Here is a 15821-nt window from a genome sequence, read left to right as displayed (position 1 = left end):
CTGAACGGCCGGCACCTTCCACTCCTCCAGGGTCCGTGCTTCCGCACCCCTCCCCAGTGGATATGAGCGATGATATCGACTATGCTGCTCTGATGGAGGGGGATGATCTGCGGGTGCTCCAGTTATTTTGTAAGGAGGAGCTAGACTCTTTGATTCCTCATCTGTTACAGGTACTAGATATTCAGGCTCTGCAGCTGGTGATGGATCCTGCTTCAGGGGCTCCTGTTTTGTCAGGCCTACTAGCCCTCCTAGAACTTTTCCTTTCCATTCGATGCTTATCACCTGACCTGGGATGTGCCTGAAGCCACCCTAAGGGTTAGTAGGGCCATGGAAAAACTTTACCTGCAGCCGGACGAGTTCTTGGATCTTCCCAAGAACCCTAAGGTGGACGCGGAGGTGTTGGCCATCACCAAGCGCACCACGGTTCCCGTAATGGTAGGAGCAGCTCTCAAGGACCTCCAGGATAGAAAGCTGGAGGTTCTACTCAAGCAAACATTTGAAGTATCGGCCCTCGGCGTTAGGGTGGCGGGCTGGCTGTAGTAGTCTCAGGCAGAGAGCTACCCTTAGATGGATTCAGCAATTTCTCCCAACTCAAGAGCTCCCTCCGGCAGAGGCAGAACAGGCTGACCACATGGAAGCGGCGGTTGCTTTTACAGTGGACGCTTTGTACGATCTTCGTACTTCTGCGTGCATGTTGTCCTCGGCAAGGAGGCTTCTTTGCCTCTGCAAGGGGTCGGCTGATGTCTTTCCTAAGTCTCAGCTGGGTGCCTCTCTGTTTAGAGGAAAGCTATTATTTGGAGATGACAACCATTTGCGCCAGATCCTTCGGGGACAATAAGGTTTACAAGCTCCCAGAAGACAAGCCCAGGCCATCTCACCCTTTTTGGTGCGACCCAGGGTATTTGTCGGAGTTAGCACCATTTTTGTAGGGGCTTGTCTTTTGCCCCTCGGCAGTTTTCGGCAAGGGCTCAGGCTTGGGCTCATTCCTTTCATGGTAGACTGTCTCAGCGTGACGGATCCTCCCAACGATTTTCCTCCAATAAGGCTTCCCAATGAAGGTTCGCTGGCCCATTTTTCTGTTTTCGTGAGGAATGGGTCAAGATTACTTCGGACCAGTGTGTTCTAGATCTCCTAGAACAGTGTTATGCTTTTGGATTTTACGTGCCTGCTTAAGGATCTGTTCCTGGTATCTCCTTGTGGGTCTCAGGCAAACCACCAGGTCATATTCCAAAACCTGTCTTGGCTCAAGGTGCTGGGAGCGGTTGTCCCGGTGCCACTGACTGAATGTCGGATGGGTAGGTACTCTTTATTTTGTAGTCCCCAAGAAGGAAGGCTTCTTCTGGCTGCTATTGGACTTAAAAAAGGTCAACAGAGCACTACAGGTCTCTCATTTTCGAATGGAGACGTTGAGGTCTGTCATTGCAGTCGTCCACAAAGGTGAATTTTTGGCTTTTTTTGGATCTGATGGGGGCTTACCTTCACATAGGAATCAGAGAGCATCATTGAAGGTTTCTGTGGTTCATTGTCTTGGGCGAGTATTACCAGTTTTTCAGGTGCTGCTGTTCGGTTTAGCGATGGCTCCCTGCATCTTTACTAAGGGGATGGTGATAGTGGCAGCGTGTCTGCAGTGGGTGGGGATCATAGGGATGAACTATCTGGACAGCTGGCTCATGTGGGTGCAATCTGAAGAGCTCTGCAAGGTGGCGGTGCAATCTGTTTTACATTGCATCAATTCGCTTGGATGGGTTGTCAATTTCTCCAGGAGCCAATTGGTACTGTCCAGGTGTTGGAATTTCTAGGAGCATGGTTCCATATGTCTGTGGGCAAGGTTTTCCTATGGTGGGAGAGGATGGGCAAACTAATGTCTCAGGTTTGATGTCTTTTGGCCCTTCTGTTGCCCAAGGTATGGGACTATTTGCAAGTTCTTGGTTCTAGGGTGTCTAGTTTGGAGTTGGTTCCCTGGGCGTTTGCTCATGTGAGGCCTTTGCAAAAGGCATTGCTTTTCCATTGGGTCCCCAAGTCCAACATGTTCCACTTGCCTCTTCTGGATGGAGCCAGGGCCACTCTAAAATGGTGATTGATCCCCCATTGACAATGGATGCCAGCTTTGGGGGGGGGCAGTCTGTCAGTTACGATTAGCACAGGAGTCTAACTGCTCCATAAATTGGTTGATGACAAGGGTCGTTCAGCTAGCGGTGTGCAGTTTTCTCCCCCTAATCAAGCATCGGTCAGTAAGGATCTTATTCGCCAATGTGACAACCATGGCTTACATCATCAAGGGGGAACAAAGTGTCTGCTGGTGGCTGAGAGGTGGATAAATTTGATGGTCTGGGTGGAAAGTGATCTGCTCTGGTTGGTGGCATCTCCTATAGCCAGAGTGGATAAGGTCCAAGCAGATTTTCTCTGTTGCAAAGGTTAGATCCCAGCAAATGGGAACTGGCTGAGGAGGTGATGTGGCTCTTGACTCACCTGTGGAGAGCCCCCCCTGCTGGATTTGATGGTGACTCGGCTGCATACAAAAGTGGCTTGTTTCTTCTGTCGCAGAAGGGAGCATGGGTCAGAAGGGTGGTTACCCTGGTCCTCCTGTAGCCTCATGAGGTGCTTCTCTGTGTTTTCTCCTTTGGCAGTTGGTGGGGAAGGTCTTAAGGTAAATAGAGTCCCACTGGGGGCTGGTTATTCTTGTAGCGCTGGAGTGCTGGTAGAGGCTGTGCTTTGCAGACTTGATCAATTTGACGTCTGACCTACCAGACTCCTAAGGCTAGAGGGCTGCCCATAACACAAAGCAAGAGCAAAGCAATAAAAGGTGTATCTGAGTTCTGGCTTGGCTTGTGGCCTGCATGTTTGGGGGGGGGGGGGGGGGGGTGAGGGGAGCAGGATGCTGTCATCCCAAGAAGGGAGGTTTTCACGTTGCTCTTGCTTGGCCAAGGTGTGACAGGCTCACTGTCAGAGGGGTAAGGGTGCCTCAATGACATGCTGCCTGCTGCCCAATTAAAGGGCAAATGAAGGTTCATCTGGCCGTTCCAATTCAGCTACAACAATAAAGGAGCAAAAGGAAACTACAGCACCTGGATCTAATCTACTGCACAGGGTGTGTAAAGCAGAATAGAAATAAATAAACATAAAAGGCCTACTTTTACAGTGGTGAAAAGTGGGTGTGGGGGGGTGTTTACATTTCTATTTATGGTAATTTTTAATCTGCATCCTCTCAATACGTGTGTGTACAAATGCCTTTCAGAGAGTTGTGTGGTAAATTCAGTATACAGTTTTTGCACCGTTTTGGTCATGAATGTCCTCCATTTTTTGGAGTTACTCCGAGTTGATTATTCTGTTTCAGCTAGGATACAAGCAAATGGTCACCCGCTGTTACATCACGTGCTCTTTAGCTCAGACGTCAGCATCGCCTTCAGAGTTACTGACCCCTCATCCCCCAACAAGCAAACCTGTGCAGCGCGCGCATCGGCGGTTGGGGGTCAGGTGCGCCGTGTCTGCGCGTGCAACGCGCAGGCGCGGAGAAAGCCAGAACGGGAGCGGCTGAGGGTAAGAGCCGGCCCTCCATGAGTCGGGCTCTGCCGGATGTTTCCGGCGTTGTGCGCTAGCAGCCCGCGGCCGCTCCTTGTTTTCTGTACCCGCCGGGGTTTAGCTTCCAGCCCGGCCCGAGCCATGCCGAAGAGAGGCGGTAAAGCGGTACGTTTTGATGGTGGGGGGGCACGCAAGCCCGTAGGGCGAGGAGGGGAGAGGGGGCTTTGTCAAGTCGCTCCTTCTGGTAAGGCCCGGGCTGGAGAGGGCTCCCAGTAACCGTGAGCTCACCGGGCTCCCTTGTTTGGTGAGGGGGGGGGTGGGGTCTGACCTATGCTGTAGGGCGAGAGGCCTAGACCCGGCCTGCTCTAAGTTCCCGCGTTGTTAAAAAAAAAAAAGACAAACTTGTTTTCTTCCCATAATATAATGATTAATAAAAAGAAGAAACAAAAGGTCAGTTTAATTTTTTTCTGTATAACAGTATCAGTTCATAACCAATACGAACACAGCATCAGACCGTAGGTGCTAAAACCTTCCGTAAACTGTCACGAAATGTCTTGCAAACGGTCTTAAAGACAAAGCACCACTTGCTTCGTTTATAGGCTGATTCCGTAAACCAGCGGTTCCCACCCAGTGCGTCGCCACACTTCCCGGCCCTCCGCTGATCCAGCTGCTCCCCCTCCCAAGCAAAATACCGGCGGGTCCTCCGCCCGGGCTTAAAATGCTGAAAGCCCGGGCGGAACGCGGCAGGACAGCTGGAGTCGGCGGCACCGGCGTGCTCTCTTCATCCTTCTACCCGGAAGAGGAAGTGGTGAGCAGCGGGAAGAAGAGACCATGCTAGTGTGGGCAGCATTGTCGGCCCGAAGAAAAGAAGAGAGGCGCGGCTCGGAGAAAAACGAGGAACATTGTCAACCCCCGCGACCGATGAGACTCCTTTCTCCGCGAGGCTGAACATGAAGGAGGCTGCTGCTGTCCCTAGTTCGGGGGGAGTGAGTGAATGAGCAAGCATGTGTGTGTGAGTGAGATAGTATGAATGTAAGTCTGTGATTGAAAACCTGTTTGTGTGAGAGAGATCATGTGTATGTATGATTAAGAGCTTGTATGTATAAATAAGAGAAGAGTCCAAAGAAACAAACCGGAAACCGATCCAATAAATCAGAGAGAGAGAGCATGTGTGTCTGTGTGTGATTGAGAGCTGGTTTAGGTGAGGGAGCATGTGTGAAAGTGAGTGCTGGTTTAGGTGAAAGAGCATGTGAGTATGTGATTGAGAGCCTGTGTGTAAATGAGAGAGAGAGAGAGAGCATGTTTATAAGCATGTGAATGAGTCTGTGTGTGAGAGAAAAGACAGCATGTATGTGTGTGATTGGAAGCCTGTGTGTGTAAGCATGAAAAGATAGCATGTGTGTAAATGTGTAATTAAGAGCCTATGTAAGAGAGAGAAAAGGCATGTGTATATGTGAGCGAGAAAGAGGAGAAAGTTGCAAGCAAACTATCCCTCCTCCTGCTAATTCAAAACAATTTCAGGGCACCTGGATATCAAATGTTCCCAGGTATGCAGAGCAAACATTTTTTGGTATCATTATTTTTCATTACTGGGTCTTTCTGTCTGCTATTTTGAAATATTTTATTGGTATCTAGAAATTTTTGATATGAGTTTTTAATTATTGGATATTCCATTCATCAGCTGTTTTGAAATCTGTTCTTTTTGTTAGTATGGTTTTACTGCTATTGATTTTATATTTCTTGATTTGTTTTATAAGGAATGGTAATGTATGTTTTTTTCCTTTATTACACTGCTTACAGAGACTCTGGCTTGTTGCAGTTTACAATTCAGTTTTTGTCTGATTGCTTCTAGTTATGCGTTTTGGTCTCTTTATTCTTTGTTAGGTGAGGGTCAGTACGTGTGATTCAGGTGAGGTTTTCTGTTGGCGTGTAGTTTCTGTGTAGGGCTCTTTAATAGCCTGACTTGGTCCATTTTCCTAATAGGAGATGTATTAGTGTCTTAAGGCCTGGTGTGATATTTTCAGTGTTGCCTTTTCTTAGGTAAGGTGGTTACTGTTTAAGTGCTGGAAATTGGTGCTGTTTTGGTGTGGGCTGTTTACTATTTATGCAATTTTTGTTCAGACAGAATACGTATCTTTCCCTTGAGTCATTCTTAACAATAAAAATAATACTGGTCCTTTATTTTTTTATTTACGCTGTGAATTGTAATGAGCAGTGTGTCGCACGTGAGCGTGGTCTGTCAGGTGTATCCCGATAGGAAAAAGGTTGAGAACCACTGCCGTAAACTTATGCAATCCCTGCTACCCTAATAAATCCAAAATAGACCTCTCTTATTGTGATGTTGCTTATAAATCTAAGTCACAAGTAGATCAGCTCCAATGCTGTATTATCTGTAATCATCTCACTCCAATCTGTCTCACAGTGTAATGCGATACAACATAGGCCCATGTTTCGGCAACACTCGCCTGCCTCAGGGGTCAAAATTCCTAAAAAAAAAAAAAAATCAACCATAACAAACACCACCAAATAAACAAAATTGACAAACAAACTCCCCCAGCAAATCCATACATCCACATACCTTCAAACACATACCAATTCCTTCATTAATGGCTTGATGCGCAACCACATACCCAATCCAGTCATACAATTTAAAAACATCTGTATCCAATCATACACCACAATGTCAGTTGCAAATATCAGAGACCAACCACACTCTATCCTTGATGTTAAACATGCCACATAATGCCCATAAATCCAATCACTAACAGCACATACCCCAATCTATCTCTTTATTCAATCCAACTGGATGTACTGAATTCAACCTGTAGATCCAACATTGTGCCTTACGTATCACCCCCATGTACATCCAAAACCACCAGTTCCACCACTGCAATCGTAAAATCAGAAAGTAAATGCTGCTTTGCTAAACAGCGCACTACCATGGCAAGACACAATTTATTGAACTTTTTTTAGCACCTGATGCTATGTTCATATTGGTTATGAATTGACACTTTTATACAGAAAAATTTAAATTGACATTATTTGCTTCTTTGTCATAATAAACTTTTTCTTTACATGGAAAGCCTTAATGAAAAATACAGTTAAAATTGTGTTAATTATTATTTCTCTTTGAATATTCTAATTTAACAGATAATTTGTGTAACATTGATGATAATCTTACTAGTAAAATAGTGTCACTTATCCTTTATCTTCCATTTTAGGGGAAAGAGCAAAGCAAAGAACCATTGAAACCACCCCCTTCTGGTCCTGTTGGGATTGATAAAAATGGTTCCATCACCATAGCCATTCATGCTAAACCAGGTTCCAAATTAAACGCAATAACAGGTGTAGTATGGCATATCTAATGTTAACATTTTAAACATATGTGAAGCCAAAAATAAATGTGTACTTCAAAACATTACTACTATCAAATATTTTTTACATCATGTCGCAAATAGGAAAGGTATATGAAGGAATGGGGCAGAGAGAGAGAACACCTTTTTTCCTGTACATACCCAGATCAGTCCAGAAAAATGGGTTTTGCATCCCTACCGGCAGATGGCAGCAGAGAACAAAGCTTTGAGGCTACATAACAGAGAGTGCCACCTGCAATCCCTCAGTATTTTTCTGTCTCCAGCAGATAGTAGAGGTGCAAACCTGCAGTCTGACAAAAAGTTTAGATTGAGAGAGAGAATTGCTTGGAAAAAGTTTTTGGAGGCTCCCTGAGGTGTTAGGCTCCTTCGAGGACCATCCCTTCAGTGCAGCAGGGCAACCGGGGGGGGTTTTGGAAACCCTATCTGGTGTTCGTCCTTGTCTGGCCGGAAGTCCTGACAGGGGACTAGCACCCTCAGGACTTCTGATGCCTCCTCCTGGCCTGTCAGGGAAGTACCCTGTTGTTTCCCCCCCCCCCCCCAAAAAAAGGAATCTTCTTATTGTTTTACAGAAGGTTAAGGGAACAGTCTGGCGGTGAGTGCGCCTGTGACAGCAGGAGCTGTCGCACCTTCAGGAGGAGAAAGTTGGGGCGTTCTCCCTCTCCCTGGGGGCTCCAGGGGTGGTGAGGGAGTTAACGGTTGTGCTGACGGGAGTCACACGGGCGACGTGACTTGCCCTGGTTTGCTTGTCGGGCTGGCGCTGCCACGCGCATTCTTGGGGCCGACCCCACCATTGTGCCGGTGTTTTCTGGGTGCCGCTCAGGCCATTTTCTGCCATTTGATGACATGCTGCGTTGTGACCTCATGTGCAGCTCGCTGGGCCTGTTTGTGTCTTACGACATGGGTGCACACAGTGCAGCCTATGAGCAGCGTGTGTAGTAAAAAATAAAGAAAGAAATGGCACCAAAGCTGTATGTGGCGTCCTGCAGAGCCTGTGGGGGTCTGCTCTGCTCAGCTAAGCAGTAGATTCCTGTGCTGTGTGCGGCTGTTGCCCCGGGCTTCAGGGTTCAGCCATTCCCATGGGGGATTGCGGACAGGGGTCCGCGGTTAACAGAGACTCCCATGATTCTCCTCCCCTTCTGTCACCTGTGGAGCAGGAAGATCAGGATGGGGGAGGAGATTAGGAGAGCAGCCTTCCTGAGCAGGGGGCTGAGGACCCCGAAGGTTTTTCACCAGAGTTCGTTCTGCTCCTTCATAAGGCCATCCTGGCGAGGAAGGGGGTGGGGATCAAGCATTCGAGGGGGAAGGCCACTCCAGCATGCTGCTAAGGTGGCCCCTGTGGGGGGAGCTGGGGATCTGCTGTGACCTGGCAGCATTTCTGAGTTCAATAGATTCCATGGATTTCTGCAACTCCACCTTAATAATGGTTTATGGTCTTTTCTTCCAGGAACTTGCCCAAACCTTTTTTAAACCCAGCTACATTAATGGCTTTTACCACATTCTCCAACAACAAATTCCAGAGTTTAATTATGCGTTGAGTAAAGTATTTTCTCCTATTTGTCTTACATGTATCATCTAGTAAGTTCATTGTTTGTCTCCTAGTCTTTATACTTTTTGAAAGTACTTTATACTTTTTACTCGTTCCAATCCACTCTTTTTATTTTATAACCCTCTATCATATCTCGTTCAGTCATTTCTTCTCCCCCTTATTATTTTGGTCACCCTTCTCTGTACATTTTCTAATTCTCCTATATCTTTTTTTGAGATGTGTTGACCAGAACTTCACCCAGTATTCAAGGTGACGTCGCACAATGGAGCAATACAGAGAAATTGTGATAGTCTCTGTTTTATTCTCCATTCCTGCCCTAATAATTCCTAGCATTCTATTTGCTTTCGTGTCTGTTGCTGCGCACTGAGCAGAAGACTTCAAAGTATTATCTACAATGTCACCTACATCTTTTTCCTGGATGGTGACTGCCACTGTAGAGCCTTGCATCATGTAGCTATGATTTGGGTTCCTCTTCCCTATGTGCATCATTTTGCACATGTCCACATTAAATGCCATCTGCCATTTGGATGCCCAGTCTCATAAGGTCCTCTTGCAACTCACAGTTCTCTTGTCATTTAATAATTTTGTATCGGCAAATTTTGTCCATCTCATTTGTTGTTCCCATCTCTAGGTCATTTATAACTATGTTAAACAGAGCCGACCTCTATTTTAGCTATAGTAATACAACTATCTAGGTTTTCTTTCCTATTTTATAACTGACCACTTAGTCTAGCCATTGCTGTGACAATCCATGGCTTAGTCCTGTTTTCCAAAGCTTAGATCCATGCCAGGGTTCAGCCTTGAGACCTGATCCTGTCAGTGACATTTAAGCTCACTGTTGGGGCTTGGCTCTGAGGTTGGGTCCACTCACTGAGTCTTACGTCCAATGTCGGAGCCTGGCCTTAAGGCCTGGTTCCATAACCAAGGCCTGGCCCTAAGACATAGTTCTATCACTGAGGCTACCTCTGAAACCTGGTATGAGTGTACTCCTAATTCCCATTAGTGGGTGGCACTGTTGCGTAATCGCTGAAAACGCAACCTCTGCAGCATCCTGAGAAGACCAGGGAGCAAAAGCTGAGTGCAGGAAATGAACTTAATTCTTCTATATGGCAATACACAGCACTGCCAGTAAGAACACTCCCTTTATTTTCAGTACTATACTAGATAAAAACATAAGAAAATAATTCTACTTTGATTACTTTTATTGTGCAAACTTCCAGATATTACATTGCATTTGAATGCATTGTAAGAAACCTTTTAGTGGAAACTAGGAAGGGAGATATTTTTTATGCCAGTTTGTTAGGGAACCAGAGAGATGTACAGGCAAAATTAAACCAATCTTCAACTGCAAACCATTTTTTACCTAAGAACATGCCATACTGGGTCAGACCAAAGGTCCATCAAGCCCAGCATCCTCTTTCCAACAGTGGCCAATCCAGGCCATAAGAACCTGGCAAGTACCCAAAAACTAAGTCTATTCCATGTAACCATTGCTAATGGCAGTGGCTATTCTCTAAGTGAACTTAATAGCAGGTAATGGACTTCTCCTCCAAGAACTTATCCAATCCTTTTTTAAACACAGCTATACTAACTGCACTAACCACATCCTCTGGCAACAAATTCTAGAGTTTAATTGTACACTGAGTGAAAAAGAACCTTCTCCGATTAGTTTTAAATGTGCACACGCTAACTTCATGGAGTGCCCCCTAGTCTTTCTATTATACGAAAGAGTAAATAACCGATTCACATCTACCTGTTCTAGACCTCTCATGATTTTAAACATCTCTATCATATCCCCCCTCAGCCATCTCTTCTCCAAGCTGAAAAGTCTAACCTCTTTAGTCTTTCCTCATTGGGAGCTGTTCCATACCCTCATAGGGAATTCCCTCTTCTGTTTCTCATGTTTCTGTAAGAACAGAAAATATGATGGCAGATACGGACTACAGGACTTATTTAGTCGCCCAATTTCATTCCAGATGCAATGCCGTAGACTCTAGCTTATCCTGTATAGAAGTAGAAAATAGGGATATGTTTTCATTTGAAAATACACTAAAACGGGAAAACAAAAATAAAATGAACCCCCCCCCCCTCTCCAAATAAATTTAAAAAAAAAATCCCATGCTCACCCCTAGTACTCCTATTAGAATTCCTAGAAATTTGCCAGCTGCTCCACATTGACCAGAGCCATGCTGTCTGCTGCTTTCTTGAATATAAAATCAGGTTAAGCAGCATCAAGGATAAGTGCAGTTAGTGTAGCTGGGTTCAAAAAAGGTTTGGATAGGTTCTTGGAGGAGAAGTCCATTAACGGCTATTAATCAAGTTTACTTAGGTAATAGCCACTGCTATTAATTGCATCAGTAGCATGGGATCTGGGTAATTGCCAGGTTCTTGTGGCCTGGTTTCGCCTCTGTTGGAAACAGGATGCTGGGCTTGATGGATCCTTGGTCTGACCCAGCATGGCAATTTCTTATGTTCTTAAGTAGGCTCTGAGTGTTTTCTTCCATGTTGTGCTTTCATAAAATATATAGGATGCAGTTCAGCCATTCTTTGCTAAGCAGCTGGAACCGTGCATCAAAAAATCTGCTAGCTATTGTGGCATTCTGGATGCATAAAGTAGTCTGCCTTATCAAATTGGTGTATCCCGGGCACTGGTAATTAGCTTAAGAAATTTATGAACTCAAGAATTTACAAAATGAAAGTGAAAGCACTAAGATTTGAGGTATATTTTAAATCCCTTATTAATAATCTTTTGTATTTGACAGTTTATTATATTTTGTATTTTGTTTTCCAACTGTAACAGGAATAGGGTCACACATTATCTGAATGACCAATTCTTGACTCTGTCTATAGTGAGAAACTGCCTTTATTTAGCTTCTGTAATACACCATCAAGGCACAGATATAGTAAGATCTCATGTTTCTGTAGGAAAATGTTTAGTGCATCTAACCCAAAGTATATAAAACAAATCTCCACATTGATTTAAGTCATAAATTGTGGACAATTTTCAAACTAAACAACCAGATTGGTTTTCAACACATTGAACATATAATGTTCATGGTTAACATCTTAATAAACAAAATTATTTATTTCAGATGTGACATCGGAGGCTGTAGATGTAGCAATTGCTGCTCCTCCATCAGAGGGAGAAGCCAATGCTGAATTATGCCATTACCTTTCAAAGGTTCTTGGAATAAAGAAGAGTGAAGTTATTTTAGATAAGGTATTTTGCCAAGTTTATTTGTTGTTTTACAGTCTTGTGTAGACTTGGGAAAGACATCACTTATCCCTGGGAGTGAAATAGATCAGCTATTTTGGCATTGCTGGAATCGGGATGCTGGACTTAATTGACCTTGGTCTGATTCAACATGGCATTTCTTATATTCATTTTTAATTTGTGTATTCATATCCTTATAACACATATACCTGATTATGAATTAAGTATTTTAACTACATGAATAGGCAGCATCTAAGTACTAATTAATTGCATATTTGCATCGGATCCAGTTTAGAAACACTCACATCTGACATTATAAATCTAAATTCTAGCGCATTCATTATCCCAGCAAAGTTTCAGTAGCATTGCATCATATCACTTTAATCCAAAGATTCTTCCCCTATAAATAAATAAATCTTGCTTTGTTCTTTCTAGACCACGGATTGTTAAAATCTTTCCTATTTGCTTAGTCCTTTATCTGTATATAGTAGTGTGCAAAGTACTTAGTTATAAGGTTCCAGCCCAAAAAGCTGATAGTTCGATATGGGTAAGGGCCTTGAGTAAGGTCACAGAATGGAAATGGAAACAGGGATTGGATACAAACTTAAAACTTGTTGCTCCAGTTATTTCATTTCACAGATAAGCCATAAAGTTTCAGATCTTTTATTCAGTGAGAAACCTCTCTAGTCATTTGTTAGTCAAGCACAAGTTGATTAGTCCCAAGACTGGCGTGCTCTCTTGGCTTTCTTCCTTTATGCAATAAAATGCATTTCTTAATTAAATGTGGAAATAACATGATGAAATAATTAACATTTATTTTTGTAATAGGGTGGTAAATCCCGTGAAAAAGTAGTGAAGATTCTAGTGTCAATGACTCCTGAAGATGTTTTAGAGAAGCTGAAAAAAGAAGCTACTACCAGCTGACACCAAACCAAAAGGGAAAATGGATAAAAGAACCCAAGAAATGCTTACGGAAGATTGCAGTTTTTTAGAAGCATTACGGGCTGGCATATTCATGAAACTAAAATATGTCAGAAACTGTTTAAAGTAGCAGTACTGGAAAAACCTTCTCTAAGGATATTGCCAAGTGAATTGACTTGAGATTCCCCTTTTTCATCTTGAATTTTGATGATACAGTTTTTGAAATACTTCTCAGACTTTAGCTTTTCCTTTCATTAGACATGTAAAGCAGGATGCTTTCATGTGGAACCTTACCAGCACTCTGTGCATTCATAGGGTCATATGTATTGAGCCTTTTTCCCCATAGACACAAAATGGGGAAAACCTTGTAGTACATCTGGTCCATAGATGAAAAATGTAACAAACACTGAGGAGTGGACTAAAGGAAAGAGATTTTTAAAATCAAGTGTTTGGCCATCATAAAATGTTGTACCTTTTAGTTCACAAAGATTCAGAGCAAGGTACTGCACTGCAAATATATCAATGTCCAACGCCAAAGGAATGCAAGGAATTTAAAGGTCCAAACTTAAGAATATCATAGAAAAATAATTTTTGTTTTATTTAATTCGGCAACTCCATTGCTCAAATGCCACCCTCTGCTAGTTCTCTTTAGGGTCCCCCGACATGGACCCCGTGTTTCGCCCGAAGGCTGCATCGGGAGGGACAAGGTAAATATTTAGAAACTGAAACATAAAAGCAAAAATACACATTTATAGAAATCGGACCAAAAGGCAGGGAACATCGTGTCAATATTTACGCCGATAAAGCATACCTTTAAATGCAGGGTGGTTTTCATACAGCTGACAAGGCAAGAAGAGCGGGGAGAATTGACAGAACTCTGTGTTTAAAGCAAACAGTTTTGGTGTGAGAATTTTGCACCAATAGGAGGAGAGTGAGCCTAACTAGAGACCAGACAGGGAATACAGTAATAAAGAGGAAATAAAATCGAAACGGAGTAACATTAATGCAAGGGGAACAATATGTGAAATGTTATATGAAATATTGCCACTCGATTCCGTTGTTTAATCCCTTAGGATGGAGACAGTCTAATTTAAAGATCCACTTTTGCTCTTTACGTATTAACATCTCAGAGAAATTGCCACCGCGAGAGGGTGGAAGTAACATGTCAATAATAAACTTCAAATCATTTTCTGAATGCCCTGTCGATTGCCAATGTGTGACCAGAGGAGCTGTGTCTCGGCCAGTACGAATGTTGGACCGATGTTCTACAATTCTTGTCCTAACTTGCCTGGTCGTTTTGCCCACGTACAGTTTAGGGCAAGAAATCATATAAATTACTCCCCGTGAGTGACATGTAGTAGAGAAATTAAGATGGAATTTTCTGTGAGTGATGGGATCTTCAAAAGTGGAGGTGGGAACAACATGAGGGCAAACAGAACAGTGTCCACATCGTTGATGGCCTAACGGGTTCCTTAAACCTAAAGAAGGGCTGTCCTGAAAATGGGAATGAACTAAAATGTCCCTGAGGTTCTTACCACAGCAAAAAGAAAAGCGTAGGGGACAGTCAAAAACTTCATGAAGCGCCAGCATGGACCAATGACGCTTTATTATAGAAGTAATACTGGTGACATGGGTGGAAAAAGGCAAAATACAATTAATACAAGTGTCTACTGTGTTAACTTGAGGAATGAAAAGAAGGTCCCGATTCACGTACAGAGCTCTCTTGAATGCTCTGCATAGAACCTGATGAGGGTACCCTCTCTCCCTGAACCTAAGCAGCATCTGCTTAGCTTGAGTTACAAAGTCTGCTCGTGAGGAGCAGAGGCATCAAAGTCTTAACAGTTGCCCAGCTGGAATGTTCATTCTTAAAGCGGATGGCTATCAAATCGTAACAAGGTGTTATGATCTGTGCTTTTGCGGAAAATAGATGTAGTAAAAACTCCATCTTGAAAAATAACTTGTACGTCCTTGCCTTGTCAGCTGTATGAAAACCACTGCATTTAAAGGTATGCTTTATCGTCGTAAATATTGACACGATGTACCCTGCCTTTTGGTCCGATTTCTATAAATGTGTATTTTTGCTTTTATGTTTCAGTTTCTAAATATTTACCTTGTCCCTCCCGACGCAGCCTTCGGGTGAAACACAGGGTCCATGTCGGGGGACCCTAAAGAGATCTATCAGAGGGTGGCATTTGAGCAATGGAGTTGCCGAATTAAATAAAACAAAAATTGTTTTTCTATGATATTCTTAAGTTTGGATCTTTAAATTCTTTGCATTCCTTTGGTGTTGGACATTGGTACCTTTTTAGTTCAAACATGTAAGAAATCTGTGAGGATAAAAAGAAAGAAAAACCTAGAAATAAATCCTTAAGAAATAAAAATAGATCCAAGAGACAGAAAGTTTTGTTATGAAGACTCTTGTTAGTAGTGCTCCTGTAAGCAAATAGACCTGTACAGCTTTCTGATCAAGTTATGGAGCTTGAATTGAGGTCATTCAAAATAGCATTGGAATCGCGGGTATCCTGGAAGAGAGTGAGCCTGGATCGTATGAAAGGTGTAGACCAAGCAATTTTCACTGTTATTTTGCACAAAGCTTCAGAGCAGTCTGAGACTGAAAAAGCTGATGGAGTTCTAGGTGCTGACCTACAAAGGAACAAAGACCTTGGTAGATAGATTGCCACACTTTACTGCCTTGAAAGCATTCTGGGAGAAAGGACAATGGAAAGTAAGAAAATCTTCCAGGACTTCGATGAAAATGTGCCTACTCCATGGACCATACTCTTTTGTAGAAATCATTCTTTTTAGGGATGCTCAAAGAGATCATTATTATCCTTAAAACAAATAGTCTTGTTTCTCTTAACATATATGGCACCTGTCCCCAGTTTACTTCTGGAGTACTTTAGACAAATCAGTGTTGCTGAATGCTTCAGATCCTCTGTATTCAGTTTGTGTGTTGGTCACTCTGTGTATCACACTTCAAAAATCATATTTACGCTGCTTTTTCAGGACATTTAATGATTGATTTCATTTCCATAGGGTCTACTCTCAGTATCCCACCAAACTTGAGATACAATTAAAATGTGCTTTGCGCAAGATACGTCAAGCTGCCAATTTTTTACACATTTCCCATTGGTGAACGTGTGTGTACACATGTAAAATGTACTTGAAACACTATCCAGCTTGAGGGCGGATAAAAGTACAGTATTTTAAGCACATGTAGTTTCTGCAGTGGGTAAAAGTACAAGTG

General features: G+C 43.2%; 1 protein-coding gene across 1 annotated transcript; it reads left to right on the top strand.

Annotated features, from left to right (window-relative positions):
• Positions 1-327: 327 nt before the first annotated feature.
• C13H15orf40 (chromosome 13 C15orf40 homolog) lies at positions 328-14663 on the top strand. The gene is made up of 5 exons (XM_029574502.1): positions 328-435; positions 3307-3537; positions 6741-6864; positions 11532-11659; positions 12482-14663. The coding sequence occupies exons 1-5, from the start codon at positions 328-330 to the stop codon at positions 12575-12577; spliced, it is 687 nt and encodes a 228-aa protein (XP_029430362.1). The 3' UTR covers positions 12578-14663.
• The last annotated feature ends 1158 nt before the right edge of the window (positions 14664-15821 follow it).

This window comes from Rhinatrema bivittatum, chromosome 13, assembly GCF_901001135.1.
Source record: "Rhinatrema bivittatum chromosome 13, aRhiBiv1.1, whole genome shotgun sequence".
Taxonomy (NCBI): Eukaryota; Metazoa; Chordata; class Amphibia; order Gymnophiona; family Rhinatrematidae; genus Rhinatrema; species Rhinatrema bivittatum.
This window is presented reverse-complemented; position numbering and strand designations above follow the sequence as displayed.

Coding starts and splice junctions, on each gene's coding strand:
- C13H15orf40 (XM_029574502.1), top strand. CDS start 328: ATGGAAAAACTTTACCTGCAGCCGGACGAGTTCTTGGATCTTCCCAAG. Junction 3,538..6,740: donor CAGAACGGGAGCGGCTGAGG/GTAAGAGCCGGC, acceptor CTTCCATTTTAG/GGGAAAGAGCAAAGCAAAGA. Junction 11,660..12,481: donor GTGAAGTTATTTTAGATAAG/GTATTTTGCCAA, acceptor TTTTTGTAATAG/GGTGGTAAATCCCGTGAAAA.